Genomic DNA, 18,290 nt, shown 5'->3' with positions numbered 1-18,290 from the left:
CCCAGCCCCCCCCCGAGGTGGGGGCCGGGGGAGCCGGGAGCTGCCCCTACTGGGCAGGGAGGGGCTGCCTGGGAGGAATGGGACAAAGTGAAAGTCTCGGGACTGCTAAGGAAATGGGCGGCGGGGGGGTGAGGGGCTCGGGAAGAAGGAAGGGGTGCTGGTGGGGCTTATTTGATGCCCTGGAGCTGCTTTTCGTGGCGGAGGTGGCGGGGCAGGCCAGCTGATGTTCAGGCCCCGGTGGGCTTCTGATATCGGCCCCTTCCTAGAGAATTCCTCAGATTAAGGAAAGGGCTTTTCACCCTCCGGCGTGTCCTAGAGAAAATTCTCCAGGTTTGGTTCTGTTTCCTCCCTTCTGCTCGACACTCTGGGAAGCCTCGTTCTCAGGTGGAGAGCAGTTGTGCTGCTTTATTGAAACGCGGAACACATTTGTTGTTTATATCTTCGTGGACCAGGGTGCAGACTGCGGGCACAGGGCACAGATTGCTTCCGCGCCGCAGGCACCACGTTCTTTCCCTAAACCTGTGTGGGATGCGGGCTGGGGGTTCCGATGGAGGCTGGGACGGGCCTGTCCTGGTGGGGGGCCAGGTCTGCTGCTGAAACACACCCGTAGCCAGTCAGTATTCCCTGGCCAAGACTTTTTGTTATGCTGCTGATTGCCGAGATCTTTGCTTTGCTGACATCCTGTTTTGTTTTCGGTTTTTACATCCCATTTGTTGTTTCTTTCTATCACAGAAACGCTTCGTTAAGGGGCTCAGGCAGTACGGCAAGAACTTCTTCAGAATCAGAAAGGAGCTGCTTCCCAATAAGGAAACAGTGAGTACAATTGGACTTTATGTAACTTGATTTTTTCCTCTTCGCTCCTGCTGCTTCTCCTCCACACTTGATCTTATGAAATGGTTTCCTTTAACCCTGCGCTGTGCTCAGACTCAGGCTGGCCTCTAGCATCCTATTCTTCTTCCTTCCTTGGCGGTTAGTTTTAGATCATGATTCTAGATTAAAGTGACGGCGTGTGCCTATCTCCCGAAGAAAGTGACTCCTGCTGTAAGAACAGAAAGGTCCTGGGCACAGGGTTAAGGGAGGAGGGAAGGGCCAGGGTGTTGGGGAGTTAACGTGTAATTTTAAATACAGCGGCTGAAATAGGAAATATCATTTATCACTAGTTTGGATTTCGTTGATTGGTTTGTAGCTCATATACTTTGAATTCTAGTGAGACTTTTTCTGTATTTAAGGTTGCTATGTTTTGAAGAGTAGTTTTAACTCTAATTTTCTAGCCCTAAAAGTTTGCACTTTTCATTTGAGAGATGCATAAGAATTTTATAAATTGCTAAATGAGGCTTTTAAAAATTCCTGTGATATTTCACAAAGCTGAGAGTCAGATCTGATGAGTACTCTTACTAAACGTGGGTAGGAGGGTTTGCTGAGAACATTTCAGAGTGAAGTTATACGAAGAAAATATTAGCAAGGGATTCTGTTTCATTTATCTGTAATTTCCTACAGGTACTCTGGCTAGGTCAAGGAATAGGGGAGGCTGGGGGTGCAGTAGAACTTGGACATGTGCCCTGATGTCCAGTGTCGTGGCTGAAGTGCACTTTTAGACTCGGGGATGGGGTGAATATTTAGACATTTTCTCCAGGAGTGGAAGGGGAGATGGACGAAGAATATTCATTGTAAAAGTACGTAGGTTGCTATGTTTGGTTTGGTTTTTTGGTTTTCTAATTGGGTTTTGTGTATTGATTTCTTCTTTTGATTATTTTCCTTTTTGTTTTTAATGAACGTTTCTGGACACTTTCTGGACAGTACCTTAAGAGCAGCGATAACATAATAGGGGAAGCGGGTTCTGAGATTTCAAGTACAACCTCCTATAAATCGGTGGTTTGCATCATCAGTCATAACTAGATTAAACTTTTAATATTTATTATACAGCTAAAAATGCTGAGAGATGGGTCATGAGAATGGTAAAAATAGAGAAAAATGTTCACAGACATAAAAATTAAATATGTAATAATCCATAAAGCCAACTTATTTTTTTATCTTTCCAGAACAAATTGGAAAGAGGTATTTAATGTAGAACAGTGAAAGAAAGTTTTCTGAGGATTTCAGTTATTTGAAGTTTGATAACTATTTTTAAAAACTAAAATGCCTTTACCTGAGTGTAGGAATTTTGATTTGGCCAAGTTGGGGTGAAATTGAGAAAGATCATTGAGTAGCTTTGACTTGATGTGATGGGCTAGATCATAACCTCCCAGCTCAAGTCTTATCTATCCCTGCGTGCTGCTAAAACTTGCAAACCATGAAGAATGTGATACAAGATATGGCTCGACAATTACTTTATCCTTCTGTTTTAAAAAATAAATTTATAATAGCAAGATTAAGCACTAAATTTAAAATCTGTCTAGCATTTGGAAATGCTAATTTTATCTAGTTTTAACTCTTGAGTAGGATGCCTTGGTAACCTAGATTAAACCTAAATCTTTGATTCTGTTTTTCTTCTTGCTCTTGGCTCCTCCTCCTCCTCCTCCTTCTTTTTAAAATATATTTTTATTGATTTCAGAGAGGAAGGGAGAGGGAGAGAGAGATAGAAACATCAATGAAAGAGAATCATGATTGGCTACCTCCTGTACTCCCCATACTGGAGATCGAGCCTGCAACGTGGTTATGTGCCCTGACTGGTAATCGAATTGTAACCTCCTGGTTTATAGGTCAATGCTCAACCACTGAGCCACGCCAGCCGTCTGTTCCTTATTCTTACTGATGATGTCAAACTCAATAAGTAGTGTTTTCTCACTACACCAACTCTTCAAGCTGGTTGCCTGTGTTTCTCTAGCACATCTTTCCTGGGACCCTTCCCCATCACTTCTCTGTCATCTCAATTTCCTGGTCATGTGGCTCCTCTCTCTACTTCTCTGGCACCCAGAAGTCTTCCTGTTTTAGCCTCTTCAGGGCAAGGCCATCAGAGCTAATGGGAGAGTTGCTTGCTTCACCGGAAGATTTATTATGGCTGACGTTGGCTAACTGTTCCTGGTGTCCAGTTGTCTTTGCATAGAATTGGAGGAGTTTGTTAGTAGAGTAAATCTGTAAGTATTCTAATCAGCTGGGAGAGGCACTCATAGTTTCCTTAGTTATCAGCATAGGCAAGCTAATCATTCACAACTCATGGGGAGGGGAGGGCAAAGGTTCTTTTTCATTTTTGCTGTGGAAGATGAAATATGCAGACACCAGTGTTTTTGGTTGAAAACTTCCTCAGTAGAAATCTTCATATGGTTATGCCTCTTTTATAGCAAATCCTTAGCTACTTTACCAAAATTATTAACTCATTTCTTTGCTATTCTCAACTGACTTGAAACTTCAGAAGGGTGTCAGCATCCAAAGAGCATGCTTGATTGGGCCTGGACCTGGGTCAGCAGACCTGTGCTCTATTCTGGGTTTCACCAGTAACTGTAGTACGTGATGATCTCTTTTGACTGTGCAGTCTGCTTTGAGCTGTATTGGGAAGTTCAGGGCAAATCCTGACAAGGACTGGGAAGTTATTTTTTCTAAAATGGTGTTTCTTTGCATGAGAATTTTATAGGTGCTCCATACAATCTTTATAAAACGTCCATACACTTTGGGCTATCACTGTGCCTGAGAGCAAATGATGGCTCTCGCCTCCTTTGCCACTAACCTGCTCTGGGGCCTTACACAGATTATTCAGTCTCTCTGTCCTTTAATGTGTGTGTCTGTAAAATGGGCTGATTCTTCTACTCTTAAGAATAGTTGTGAGCCCTAGCCAGTTTGGCTTAGTGGATAGAGCGTCTGTGGACTGAAGGGTCCCGGGTTTGATTCCGGTCAAGGGCACATGCCCAGGTTGTAAGCTCGATCCACAGTATGGGTGTTGCAGGAGGCAAACAATCACTGATTCTCTCTCATCATTGATGTTTCTCTCTCTCTCCCTCTTCCTTTCTCTCTGAAATCATTTAAAAAATATTTTAAGTTCTGACCGGTTTGGCTCAGTGGATAGAGCGTTGGCCTGCAGACTCAAGGGTCCCAGGTTCGATTCTGGTCAAGGGCATGTACCTTGGTTGCGGGCACATCCCCAGTGGGGAGTGTGCAGGAGGCAGCTGGTCGGTGTTTCTCTCTCATCGATGTTTCTAACTCTCTTTCCCTCTCCCTTCCTCTCTGTAAAAAAATCAATAAAATATATTAAAAAAATATTTAAATTTTTTTTTAAAAAAGAATAGTTTTGAGAATTTAAATGAGATACTATCGATAGAGTGCCTAAAAACACTTGAGAATGATTGGTCTTCCCATCTACCCCAATACTACACAGAGTAGCTAAATGCCATGTACATAATTATTTTCTGCTTATAAACAAATTGAATCTGTGTAAAAACAAAGTACCTGTTTTTTATTAGTCTCACTTGCCGAAAATTATTTTAGTTGAAAAACTGGGAAGGGGTGGAGGGCAGTGCCTACTTTAAGGGATGTATTTTGTCTTGAAGCTTTGTTGAGGAGACTTCCATTCTTACCAGTTCTTCAGTGAGTTGTGCAGACAAAGGTTCCTGGTGGGTATGGGCATAAACAGCTTTCCTAGCTCTTTTGGTCTGGTGTTTATTACACAGGCACTCCATCTGGCTGTTCTCCGAATACTACTGCCCATTGAAGTGGGCATAGTGGTTATGATTGTGGAAAACCACTGTTTATAGAGGTTTAGTTGAGTGGGTATTACATGTTAACCTCATGATACCCAGGAGAATAACCGCAAGTCAAATATTTTAGTATCATGGTTGTACAGATATCCTGAAGTTTATTATCATTCTCTGTAACTTTTTGTCTCCCTCAATAATTAGGAGTAAATAGAGTAAAGAACCTTTGCTGAGTGTATCAGATTCTGCTTGGCTGTGCACTTCTCTCTCAAGACACTATTGGGCCTAAACCACATGAAGTCTTGGGTCTGAGTACATTTGTGTAAACCTCAGTACGTGTCCCCTCACTGAGATTCTGAGAGGATGACGGAACCAGGCCCCTTGGGTTCTGCTTTAAGGACTTAAGGTGCTCTTAGGATTGATGAGTTACGCTAAGGTAATGCCTGAAAAAATGAGAGACCAGATAGAGTTGAATCTTAATTACCAGGAGGGGAACCATGTTATGAGTAATACAAAATCATGGGTGTTCCAAAACAGACTTTTGTTTGATTTTTATACAGACTGCAGTTTTCTTCAAAATTATGAGATGATTACTCAGGTGACAGTGACATTTATCTTTTGTGCTGAACACATGTTTGTGTTGTTTGAACCAAAGACTTTCCGTATCTGACACCCGGATGATTGTCCCTTGAATCCTGGCTGGACTTCGTGTGTGGCTCTCTCTATCTGCTGTTGCTCAGACAAATTTAGCCAGCATTGGATCCTAGACAGGGAGCACTTACTCAGTGACCTGTCTCAGATGCAGCTAATATTAGTGAGAAGACAATTTGATCTGCTCTGAGTCGGTAGAGAGAAGAAATGCCCCCAAAGTTGTAATTAGCCTGTGGAGGAAGGAGGTGAAAAGGCGCCCATCCTTAACTGCCTTTCTCATCTCTGTAGTTGTCTTTTTGAGAACCTAGTCCAGTAGAAATTGAGCTCATGTTATTTGTAAACCCAGTTGCTGGTACATGAATATTTACTGTACTAGAAATTCATTTTGCCCCATTTCCCATTGTTAGAGCTAAACATTCCATGTAGTTCAGTTTTTAGAAACGTGTACTTACTGAGCACTGTAATGGGTAGAGTGTCTCTAAAGAGAAGCCAGATGCCGTCCGTGCCCTGCAGGAAAGAGGAAATCTTTGCATGTGCTCAGGGTCCTCCTTGGTGGGGGTGGAGGTTCAGGCCCTTCAGTGTGCACAGAGGCTGAGGGCTTCTAGTGTTGGACCTGAACTTTGAAGGAAGGATACATTTTTTTTGACAGGCTGAGGTTGGGAGGGAGGGTGGAGGAAAAGTGACTTTCCAGCTGTAGGAAATATCACGAGCAAAGGCATGGAGACAGGAAATTGCAAAACATGCCCAGCGAGTGCACTAGTGTGGCTGGAGGGGAGGCTGCATCCAGCGATGCAGTAGGACTTAGGCCAGAATTAGGGCTTGCAGGTGACTTTGGGGAACCTTGCACTCTCTCCAGAGAGTGCGTTTGGAGATCCCCCCCTTGAAGGCTTTAAAGAGAAAAAAAAGTGAGAGCATCCAAGCTGAGGTGTGAAACCTTGTTCTTGTAATAATTCAGTCTTGTAGTAAGACCAAAAACGGGAGCTGACAGTGACTTAGGAAAATGGAAGTCTGTCTTTATCTTGATTTTCTCTATCAAAAATGTGTCACTGTTTTTAATGGGACCAAGAGCCCAATGAACAGGTGAGTGGTTTTGATGTTTAGTTGTTGTTTTTTAACTTTGGGTGATAGGATGAAAAGTATTAGAGATTTAAAATTTTAATTTGAGAAATACCATGAAAATCAACACCTTTCTCAGCCACATTTCTGGGAGTGAGTTCTGTTAAATATGTACATAACTATTGAATATTAATTGTTCATTTCTTTGGACAGAATATCTTTTGCATAGAGCCTATTCTCCCAGCAAAGAATGACTACTATTTGGAAAGGGCTTTAGGACTGAGTAATCGAGATTCTGTTAATCTTAAGAGGTTAAAAATTACTCTAGCATTCAGTTTGAACATTCAGCATGAAGTTTTCTCTAACCTAAGATTATAACCTTAGATAAACAGTTTTCTAGCCTCATTAATGCTTAATCTAATGTTACATAACAGAGTATGGACTTACTGCCTAGGTTGATATTAATGAGGACAAATGTGTTATAACCACATAACGATACTTTAGGAAAATCTCCAGTTTAAAATCAGAGACCTCTACTGCAAATGCTGTGTGTCCTCACCGCTCGCAGCGTGACCCTTAGACCAGGATCATCACATCACCTGGCCCTTGTGACAGTCAGACTCCCAGGCGCCGGTCCGAGCCTGTTGAACAGCGCCGCTAGGAAGCACTGCATTTACATTAAAGAAGACTTGCAGAACCCGAAGGCTGTGTGCCACATTCATTCTTGGAATAATAGTGTTTTTATTCTGTAAAAGTTGTAAATTGTTTCACTATGAGGACTTGATTTTGTTTTTCATATTATTACAAAATTTTTCAAACATACAGAGAAGTATCTGGGCCTATTTTCATTATCAATGATAGACTTCCGTAATATAGCTTCCCACTTCCCAGTCTTCCCTAGAAACTCAATTGTAACTCCTGTCATATTTCATATAAAAACTGTTATCCTCCTCTTTAAGTTGTGACATAGTCATTGTTTGTGAGTCAGGCTAGGCTACACCTTGTTTGTTTCTCATAGAAACCTTCTTATTTGAAAGAATGACTTCTTACTAATCTGAAGTTTACATACTTAATACTACAGTTGTTTCTTTTACTGGGACACCTTAAATATGAATAAGAAATATAAGTGCTTTGAGGTTGGCAAGATTGGGTAAAAGGGTAGACATTTAAGTGCCATACCTTTTCTCTTAATTACTTGTCCTCAGGTAGATACAGAGAGAGTTGGAATTTTTCATGCGAGGCGGAAGTGATCAATAAAAACAGGCGCTGCATTTGGGGGGCAAGTACTGTGTGTGATCCTATCGTTATTCCCATGTAGGGGTTTGAATCTCTTCACTCTGATGGACTAAACTGTATGGATGTTTGGGCAGTGGTCCAGTTTTGACTGGGGTCATCTAAGAGAGATTGGCTGCTTCCTTGTGTAAGTGAAGCAGTTAAGAAATTTGCATGTAAGAAACTTTTGGTGTTGATATTGGGGGCGGGGGCGGGGAGAGGAGGTCTTAAAAATTAAGTGACTTTTTAAAACCAGGGACCGTGTATATTTGTTGCTCTCACTGTTAACGTCTTAGGTGTCTTTGGCCTTACCTGCATATTAGAACAGGTGGGGATGGCACGAGAGTGCTTCAGTGTACACTAGGTAGTGCTTGTAGAATCTGCACTTAGAAAACTGCCTTGGACTTTTAAAGTATTGCTGGGCACAGTGCTGCTTATAAGGATCAGTTTTCTTTATTTGCTGTTGGTATTTGCTAACCCAGGTTTCTTATGATCCAGCTGGATCTTGGTTACCTGGGGACTTTTAGATGGAGGCATTTATGACTTTTAAGCCAAAATAGACGCACCCATTTTATTAGCTAGTAAAACAAATGAATGGTTTGGATTGGTCTTTAAAAAGACTTAAACGTTGTGATTACTCTGGTTATAGTCATTGAGTTTATCTATTTGGAGCTCATATTTTATATCGCTAATAGATTTTTTTTTTAACCTTACTAGATCTGTGAACCCATCCTAACTTTGAAAATTCAGTTTGCTGAAGTTTTTAAAAAAAATACATCTAGTCTGTTAAAAGCTGACATTAAAAATAAGTTTCAAAATGTATCTGAAATCATAATCCTTGTATAATTGGTTCATTTTAATTTTAAGTTATGCCCTTGAGTAACACTTAGAAAATAGAGTAGAAATTAATTGCATTGTTTTAAGAAAAACATTCACCTCAGTCTTATTCACAGCTTACCTGTGGTAGAAAAATCATGCCCCCTCCACCCACCCATAAATTTTTTTTCTCGTATGTAATTTGAAAGCCATGACTTGTATTATAAAAATAGGAAATGCAAGCAGGAGGAACCTTGCTTGAGACACCAGAATTCCATTAGCTAAGTTTTCTTCTTGAGATGTTGAATTTTGAAATTGTTTTCATATTAATGGCCTTTGTTCTTTTTTTTTTTTTTACTATGGAAATAGGGTCCTTTCTTCTGTTCAAATGTCTTACATCCTCTAAATTGTGGCATCAGTAATGCCAGGATTTGGCCTTTGAGCATCTAAACCAGTGGCTCTCAATCTTCTGGCCCTTGAAATACAGTTCCTCGTGTTGTGACCCCAACCATAAAATTATTTTCGTTGTACTTCATAACTGTAATTTTGCTACTGTTATGAATCATAATGTAAATATCTGATTTGCAGGATGGTCTTAGGCAACCCCTGTGAAAGGGTCGTTCGACCGCCAAAGGGGTCGCGACCCCCACAGGTTGAGAACCGCTGATCTAAACCGTCCTCACAGTTGGCATAATTGGCAGTGTTTTGAGAACTGTGTGGGGGAACCTTTGGTACCAAAGGCACTCTCTGTGGGGAGTCTGAGGTGCTTGAGAGCAGGCTTACCCTCCTGGAGCTCACAGTCTAAGTGTGGAGAGGCCGGTGGGGCTTGAGTTCTTCCCTGGAAGGTGCCTGAGTCTCCGTCACTGAGACTGCAGAGCCCAGTTACACAGGTCCTGCCTGGGCTGCACTTCTGAGAGCCACCTGAGTCCGTTCCTGCATGGACCGGGCCACTGCACAAAAAGCCCAGCTCCTCTCTCCACAGACCTGTATTTTGTTCTGCCCATTAAAATTTAATATTTATTTTATTTTAGTCTTGAACTTTAGACTCTACTGCTTTCCCCTCCCCCCGTGCATTTTCTTTCTTACACACACATGCATGTATGTCTTTATACAGAATGTAAGACATTCTGGGCAGGAACCACATTTTAATATTTCTATATGTCACCTTTAGTGCCTTCCAACAGGCCCTTAATATCTGTTAAAAATGAAATTGTATGTATTCACACATGTGTAAATGAGGGATAAAAATACATGATAACCATCCTATATAATAAAAGGCTAATATGCAAATAGACCAAACGGTGGAACAAATGAACAACCAGTCGCTGTGCACTGACCACAAGGGGGCATGTGTGGAACATGGCAGGCATTGGCCACGGTGGGATGGTGGAGCAGGTGAGTGGGGGCGCCAGACCAAGGTAGGGCGCTGGTCATTGTCATCGGGGCTAGCCCTGATGGTTACTGAAAATGCTTTGCTCCCGCGTGCCGCGGTCCTGCTGGCACTCACACCTGCTGCCAATGCCGACCCCACTCGCACCCACTGCCGGTGCCTGGCACTGGTCCCAATCACTCAGCACCATCAGCAGGTGTGAGCGGTGGCTGCCGGCCCTGATCGCCCCTGAGGGCTTCTCCACCTCCCCCTGCTCCTGACAGGTGATTGGGGCAGCAGCCGCTGCACGCACCCGCTGATGGCACCAGCCCTGCTCACACCCGCTGCTGGCGCCGGCCCCAATCACTCCCTGCCATCATTGGGTGCGAGTGGGGCCAGTGCCATCAGTGCATGGGAGCGGTGGCGGCGGGAGCAGGGCTACAGCAGACAGGGGACCAGGGCCGCAGCGGGAGGGGCGGAGGGGGGGCGCTCAGAGGATGGGCCGAGACCTGCCCCTGTGCCTACCTCAGCCTCACGACCCACAGTTCCTTTCAAGGTGCACGAATTCGTGCACTGGGCCCCTAGTAGATATACACAATCCTAAAAGAGTAAAGCTTCTCTGTGTTTTCAAGGAAACGTTTTCCTCACCTTTTGCTCTTTGTGTTGGTTTCAAGATCTTCTTTGGTGCTGCTTTAAAGACCAGTTGAAACCTGGGCATCCCAGGCTTTAGACTGTTTAGTGGTCAGAAAATCCTTGTTAACTCTCATGTCCCAAGATAGTGAGACTAGGACTTGGGGTTCACTGTGCCACCTTGGACTTTCCTGTTCTGTTGACCATGGGCAGTAAGTCACCTCTACTGTTTGCACAGTAATTCTGTTTTCTAGATTATTTATAAGATTGAAGCCCATTGTTTATTTTTCTCAGCAGTTTTATTGAGCAAGTCAAGAATAAAATATTGTTTTAAGCAGTAGAGTAAGCCATTAGCCAATTGCAGCTTGGCTTCAAACTGGTCACGTGTGTGTGTGTGTGTGTGTGTGTGTGTGTGTGTGTGTGTGTATGCGCGCGCGCTGGAGGTGAGAGCCAAGCGAGGTGGAGGAGGTTCACTGTTGCCAGATTCTGCAGCTTTTCAAGGTTCCTGTGACTGTTTATGGATTTTTTTTCCCTTTTAGTCAGTTAGTGAGTCACCATCATATGCCATTTTATTATCTTAAAAACAGTCTGGAATTTTTATCCTGTGTCTTTTGCTTATGAGTGAAACACCCCTGAGGATGTTCTGAACAATATTAAGTTGAAGTTTTTTCTGCAATGCTTTGGTTATGTATTTTCAGCTGCAGCCATTATATCTTTGTTCCCAGGTACAAGGGTTGGATTTTCCTTTACTTTGGCAAGAAATGGTGACTTTTGTGTGTTTTATTATTGTAGAGGGCTGGAGCAGCAAAGGCCCACCACCTTTGGGATTTGGTGATTCTTAATTCGGACACACACCTCCTCAGGTCTGAACTTGGTTCTCCTTCCCACAGATGCTCTGTTTTGGAATCGGGTTAGAGATCTGTGGCCTTGAGTTGTTAAGACAGGTGTTTTAAGTTTTGGAGGAAGAATTTGGAATTTGTGGAACAATTACATTCTAAAGGAAACAGGCCCAGTGAAACTGTATACCTGGCCAACTTCAGCGGAGCAAGTGAATTGGGCAAACTCTAGACATTCTAGAAAATGTGGGATTTTAAAAAAAGAAAAACAAAACTTTCTTTTGTTAATCCTCATTGGAGGACATTTTTCCCATTGATTTTGAGAAAGAGAGAGAGAAAGGAGAGAGAAGAGAGAGAGACATCGATTGGTTGCCACCCTCACTTCCCCAGACTGGGGCCTGGTATCGAACCCGAGACCCTTCAGTGCTCAGGCTAACACTCTAACCAGTAAGCCACACAAGTCAGGGCAAAACTTTGTTTTTTTAATCCTCACCCAAGGATATGTTTTCAGAGAAAGGAAGGGCGGGGGAGAAATATCAATGTGAGAAACATCGATCGGTTGCCTCTTGCATGCACCCTGACCCGGGATCGAACCTGCAATCTGGGTATGTGCCCTGACTGGAATCAAACCCACAACCTTTTGGTGTATGGGACAGTGCTGCATCCTGCTGTGCATTAAAAAAACTTTTAAAATAAATTTCAAAATTTGCTCTGTTCTGTGGACTCAATTTATTTATCAAAATTTGAAGTCCTGCCCAAGGTGGCTCAGTTGGTTGGAGTGTACATCAAAAGGTTGTGGGTTCAATTCCCGGTCAAGGCACATACCCAGGTTGTGGGTTCATTCCTCAGGCATGCCCCCTACCGGGGATCGAGCCAGAAACCCAGGTATGTGCCCTGACCGGGAATCAAACCAGCAACCTTTCAGAGCATGGGATGATGCTCAACCAACTGAACTACACCAGCCGGGGCAGAGCCCTTATTTCTTCTGACCATGTAAGCCTTTTAGGTGACTCCGGAGAAAAGTCCATGTGCTTCTCTGTACCATATTGTGTCTACCAGATGATTAGGCAGAATAATATAGTTAAAGGATATAATGTTTCTTATATAGTCATTTTGTATGTAAATTAAAATGTGCAAATTTACCAAGTGGGTAGGTACATGTACCCATTTGGCCAGTGTATTTGTCTTAGACTCATACTAATGCAATGCATATTCTTTTCTTTTGCATTTTAATTACTAATTTCCCAAATGCTAAGTGCCTTACTAGGTATGTCTTATATGTGTTATAAATTTTTTTCTAGAAATCAGTGACTTAGAGGGTTTAGCCAGTGTAAATGTAAAATCTTAGAGGGTTTAGCCAGTGTAAAATCCTGACACGTTATTTCTAATAGTCAGCAAACACTTACCGAGTTCATTGAGTCTGATGAGAAGATTAGAGATGTGGTCCTGCTCCCTGGGGACCTCCGACTGGTTACCACATGTGAGTTGGCATGAACCCAAGTGCTAAAATAAACTATGTGGTGTGGACATTAAGTGGTAATGGGAGTTGAAGATGCTGGAGATGAGGGCTGAGGGAATTGTGTGCATCCAGGAAGTGGTGCGGTTAGGGCTGGAAGCTATCTGAAGGATAGGTGTTTGAAAATGTAAAAACTTGCTTGAAATACCTTGCCCAAAAGAGTCCTTGAAGTATCCTTGTTGTCTATTCAGGAAAATCCCAGTACCTGAATCCCTCTTCTCAACTGGCTGCCCTACTGTTCCTGAGAACCTGAACTCATTAAATATGACTCTGCTGGTTTTGGACAGTTGCCTTGTGTGAAATGTTCTCTTTTTATTAAGCTGGCATCTGAGTCACTTCACCTCCCATACATTGTCCTGGTCATGTCCCTGATGACATAGAAAATTATTGCCAGACCCTCGTGGAGGCTCTGAAGATGGGGCAGAGTAGTTGGCACGTCCCCGCCTGGGCTCCTGGCTGCAGGCTGCCCAAGCATGCTTCCAGGGAGCTCCTTTGGGCCCTTGTCTCAGCAGTGCCAGGCAGCAGGAGCTCGGTCCCTGCCCTCTCCTTCACCCAGCGGGCAGGCACACTTCCTCGTGTAACAGAAAGTTGCATTGTAGGTTTTGTTGATTCTATTGAGTTTAACACGTATTAAAGTTAGCATTTTTAACCTACCTCTCATTTCCTACAATGAAAAAGTATTAGTATTAGGATCTAGTAACAGACAATACCTGATAGAGCAGTGCATAATACTTAGACTAATCAGTTAGGCCTTTTTCTTTCTTTTTTTTAAAAAATATATTTTACTGATTTTCCACAGAGAGGAAGGGAGAGGGATAGAAACATCGATGAGAGAGAAACATCAATCAGCTGCCTCCTGCACCCCCCCCACTGGGGATGTGCCTGCAACCAAGGCACATGCCCCTGACCAGAATCGAACCTGGGACCCTTCAGTCCGCAGGCCGATGCTCCATCCACTGAGCCAAACTGGTCAGGGCCAGTTAGGCCATTTTAACACGTGGCGTGGACCTGAGCAAAGATGGTTTCCAGCAACAAACCACAGCACAATTATGCCTGGAACAGCAGGTTCTTTCCTGTGGGCTAGCCCCTCCGCCATAGTCCTATCCCAGACCCCAGAGCCGGATAATCTTGGCACTGTGTCAATCCCTCAACCCATTCCCCACGTTTGGTAAACTGTGGCTGAAGATTAAGATGGCACTCATGTAGCAGACTTATGCCTTCTTCTGTTTTGCTGCTTTTGTCTCAACCCCTTCTCCCCCCAAACAAAAAGTCTAGAAATGGGCTGTTCACAGACTAAACGGGGAGCCCTGGATTTTAAGGTGAAATCATTGCTCTGGTGCTTGCTGTCAGTTTTCCAAATGGATTTTTTGCCTTCCATGTAGCCTTTTTCCTCCTGAGACCCCTCCCGCTTCTTTCCAAGTCCCCCACCACTGGGCTTCAGAGTAATTGTGTCCAGACCCAAGTGTGGGTAGTTCTGCTTTCCTCCCTGCTGCCTCACCTGGTTGTTGCAACAAACAAATCCTCCCTGAGTGGGTAGTCTAGCATTTCATTCTGGATTTTGCCACTGGCATTGGCTGTTTACTGTTGCTGGATAACATACAGGCAAGGTCAGAAGGTCTGTGACCGCTTCTGGGCCATGGCCTTGGACGAACACAAATCCTTAGCTTTGGGGTTGACCACTTCCTGTTCTCAGATGCTGTGCTCCCTCTGCTGGTTTTGAGAGAGCTGATGCTTCCGAGCGTTTAAGATGACGCAGCCCATTTCCCCAGGTCTTCAACTGGGTATGTTACACAGGCAAACCAGAGAACTCTTTCTGGCTCTGGGAAAATTATTTCAGTTCTTAGGCAAGGATGGCAAGGAGTAAACATGATAGAAATTTCTTCCTAGTAATACCATTCCCCTTCCTAACATCCTACCCCTAAAATATGACAAGTCGTTGTAATTTGTTTGGGGTGCCCCAGGCTGAGCCATTTCTGTTGGGCTTTTTGTTCACTTCCACTGTTTTCTTTCACCATCACCCCTGCCCCAGCCCAGCCTCCATGTCCCCCAAGCGCTCACCACAGGAGTCATTTTTTATGGCACACATAACCTTTCAACCAAAAAGAAAGTGCATTGCTTGTAACAAAACGAAGCTCTTTTCTGCTTTTATTTTGAAAAATCCTCCCTGTTGTTTAATGTGGAGGATATTCGGCTGAAAGCCTGTTCCAAGTAGGCGTTTGTGCATCCCAGAGGAACTTTTGATTTATTTCCTTAACTCTGCCCTCCTTTCTCTGTGGTTCCGAACCCTTTAATGATCTGTGAAGCTCTGAGACTTCAGTGCAAAACAGTAGTGGTTTTATGAACCCTCCTACTACATAAAAGGCCTGCCCGCTTCCACATGCTGGGTTTTTGACTCCCTGAAAGGCTGACCTCTCACAGATTTTGGTTGTGCAGCAGGGCATCCCAGGTTGGGGCCTTGATAATGCTTTTGTGAAATATTTTTGCTCCTTCGCTCCCTCTCTTTGAAAAGTTGTAATGGAAATTCCGGGCTCTTGGCCAGCCTGGGGGATGTGATACAGTAGAAATGTTTTCCGTGCCCTTTGTTACTGTGGGGCTTTGATTAGCCTTATTTCCCGTAAGCTTAATTCTACCCGCCCCCCCCCCCCCCCCCCTTATGGCAAAGGAGATTAATTTAGCCAAGTTTAAGCATTTTATTATGCAAGCTGCCGTAGCCTTACACAGTCACTATGCCAGAAGGAGGCCAGGCGAAACAACTTTTTCCCTACATATTTGCATTTCTCCCTCCCAAGGCCGCCTTTTACTTTTAATGCCCACGTTCATGGAAGAATGTAACAAGCTATGCAAGCTATGTTGGTTTCCCCCATCTCTTCTGCTCAAGGTGTTCCAGGAAACCCTTGTACAACTTGTCTTGAGATCTGGTTAAGGGAACAATCACGGTAGACCTCACTCTGGGGTTTCTGCCAGGTGTAGGGAGGAGGCCTCCAGAGCAGCCGTCAACAAACTGACACTCCTTTGATCCTCCTTGTGGTTCTCCAGTTCAAAAGACAGAAGTGGTTGCAGCTTAAAAACGTTCTTTCATACCGCTTTGACTTTGTAGTTACAGCCCTTTTCATCCTTGCAAATTAGAACACTTTACAGACATTATTTCATCGGTTCTCCCGATAAACCTGTGGAGGTACCGGTGTTACGGCACAAGCATGGGGAAGGAAACTGAGGCACAGTGACACTAAAGGGGCCTTCAGAGGCCCTGTCCACGTCAGTATGCGGGTGAGCAAGAACAGAGCAGAGCCTCTGATGGGAGAGCTTAGGTTTGGGGCCATGTTTGCTTTTCATAGGAGGAAAGTGAGGTTTTATTACCATAGAAATTCTTTGTTCACAGCAGGATTCCTTGGCCAACTAATTAGTGAGGAAGTATGAGTGCAGGTCATCGCTTTGTGTCCTAGAGGGGACTCGGATAAGCTAGCAAAGGGCCCTGGGACCGGAGCTTCCATCAGTGTCCCAGAAGCCGCCCAGGCTCTCAGAAACATGGGCCTGCTCCTTCTGGGTTCCACGCTAGGAGCCTGTCACAGTTTTCTCACCCAAGAAGATACGCTTCTGTGGTGGCCAGTACAGCTTCCTCTTTTCCAGGTTCTGTGCTGGAAACGTGCGGTTTACCAGCCAGAATGTGGCTTGAAAGAGCCTGTGCCGAGTGCGGTTTCCTAGTGCTACTCTGATCCACCTTGAAACTCTGCGGACAGCTCTTTCTGGACTTGCCCTCAGTAATTCATAGAACTGGATTTAACAATTCTAACCAGTGGTGTTCTTGCCCTGTTTTAATTAAGTTGATTTTTTAAAAATGTATTTTTATTGATTTCACAAAGAAAGGGAGAGGGAGAGAAAGAGAGAAACATCAGTGATGAGAGAGAATCATGGATCGGCTGCCTCCTGCACGCCTCATACTAGGGATCAAGCCCGCAACCTAGGCATGTGCCCTGACCGGGAATCGGACCGTGACCTCCAGGTTCATAGGTCGGCGCTCAACCCCTGAGCCGTGCCAGCCAGGCAGTGAAGTTGATTTTTAAGGCTTAGGTTTTTGTTTTTGCTTCAATGTGGGGTAATGGAGAGCTCTCTAGAACAAGCGGTCGCCGACCTTTCGGACCGCACGGACCACAAGTGATCTGTGGACACGGGATGGCGACCGCAGGTCTGAAGAATAGAGGCCAAATGATAAATAGGGCTCATCTCTGGGTGATGAAATTAATCACCTGGTGATTTAAATTTTCTCCTGTATGTTTTCCAGGGGAAAACTACCAAAAACACAACTACAAAGCCTAAGATTTTAACTAAAGTAGTAGGATTCGGGTGAGCCAGCCAGGTATTTTTTAAGCAGAAGGTGGCAATAATACAGCTTTTATGTTTTTTTAAAAAAACTGTGCATGCTAAAGTATATTCAGAAATAACAGGTCTGTAACCTACCCTCAGAGGAAAAACACCACACATTTGGCTATAAAAGGAGAATTTAAAATGGAGAATTAAAAGTAATGTGATAAAATGTTAATATTTAGGGAATTGGGTAAAGGCTATATGGGAATTCTTTATGTCATTCTTGCAACTTTTCTTTAAAATATTTAAAACGGTAATTGTGCACAGAATAATCCAAACTTTAAAGCTTACAGTATTACACATGCAAATGTTTGTGTGTGCCTACATGTCTGTATGATAGAGAACAGATGGGGATAAGTAGAAGCTTGAGATTCCTATTCCATTTAGTCCAAGTAGATTCTTTAAAATTCTAAGACAGTGGTCACCAACCGGTGGTCCGAGGACCACTGGTGGTCCGTGAGGTCCGAAAGGTTGGCGACCGCTGCTTCAGACTGTTTTTAAGCATTTATCAGTAAATATTTTCAACAGAAGTGGCCTCATTCTGTTCTGTTACCTACCATTTTTAAACTGTAACTTTAACATTAAACATGTATCTATGTCATCGTTTTTGATGGCTGTACTTTAAAAAGATACAACTTCCAATTTTGAGCATTTAAGTTACTTCTAGTTTCCAGGTTTCGGACTTTTTTTCACTGTTAACATTTTTTTCCTTGATGAATAGCTTTGTCTTATTTTGAGGTCTTGTCCATTTATTTCAAATACGTTGACTTTTTTACATTTTTATTTTCGCGTGTGATTTTGCTTAATTTGGTAGCTGTGACAAGGAAGTTTTTGTTCTGTGGTAGAATAGCATAGTTGAGAAGCAGACAGTTGGGTTCAAAGTCCAGCTCTGCCATTCATTACCTGGGGGCTTTTGATAAGTCTGTCAGATACTGGGGGATTTAGGTTACTCACAAGTAGAATGGGGACACAATTAGAACCTCCTTCAACTCTTTCATAGTGAAAATTAAAGAAGGCGGCAGTGATTACAGGAACATAAATTGAGTTCTTATGTCCAGGTGCTATTTTTTTTTTAATATATTTTTATTGATTTCAGAAAGGAGGGGAGAAGGGAGAGAGAGAGAGAGAGAGAGAGATAGAGAGAGGGAGAGAGAGAGAGA

The 18,290-nt window shown here is 43.5% G+C and overlaps 1 protein-coding gene and 1 long non-coding RNA gene across 2 annotated transcripts in view; both read left to right on the top strand.

Moving 5' to 3' along the window:
* Positions 1 to 18,290, top strand: part of RERE (arginine-glutamic acid dipeptide (RE) repeats) — a 267,612-nt gene that overhangs the window by 199,694 nt on the left and 49,628 nt on the right. Inside the window, exon 11 of the mRNA XM_014546200.1 lies at positions 733 to 813. Within this exon, the coding sequence (XP_014401686.1) occupies positions 733 to 813 (81 nt within the window). The remainder of the gene's footprint in view (positions 1 to 732; positions 814 to 18,290) is intronic.
* On the top strand, positions 12,173 to 13,057 carry LOC106727493. The gene is made up of 2 exons (XR_001363709.1): positions 12,173 to 12,732; positions 12,960 to 13,057. It is a non-coding gene; the product is annotated as an uncharacterized LOC106727493 (long non-coding RNA).

The sequence above is a fragment of the Myotis brandtii genome, unplaced genomic scaffold (genome assembly GCF_000412655.1).
Source record: "Myotis brandtii unplaced genomic scaffold, ASM41265v1 scaffold434, whole genome shotgun sequence".
Taxonomy (NCBI): Eukaryota; Metazoa; Chordata; class Mammalia; order Chiroptera; family Vespertilionidae; genus Myotis; species Myotis brandtii.
This window is presented reverse-complemented; position numbering and strand designations above follow the sequence as displayed.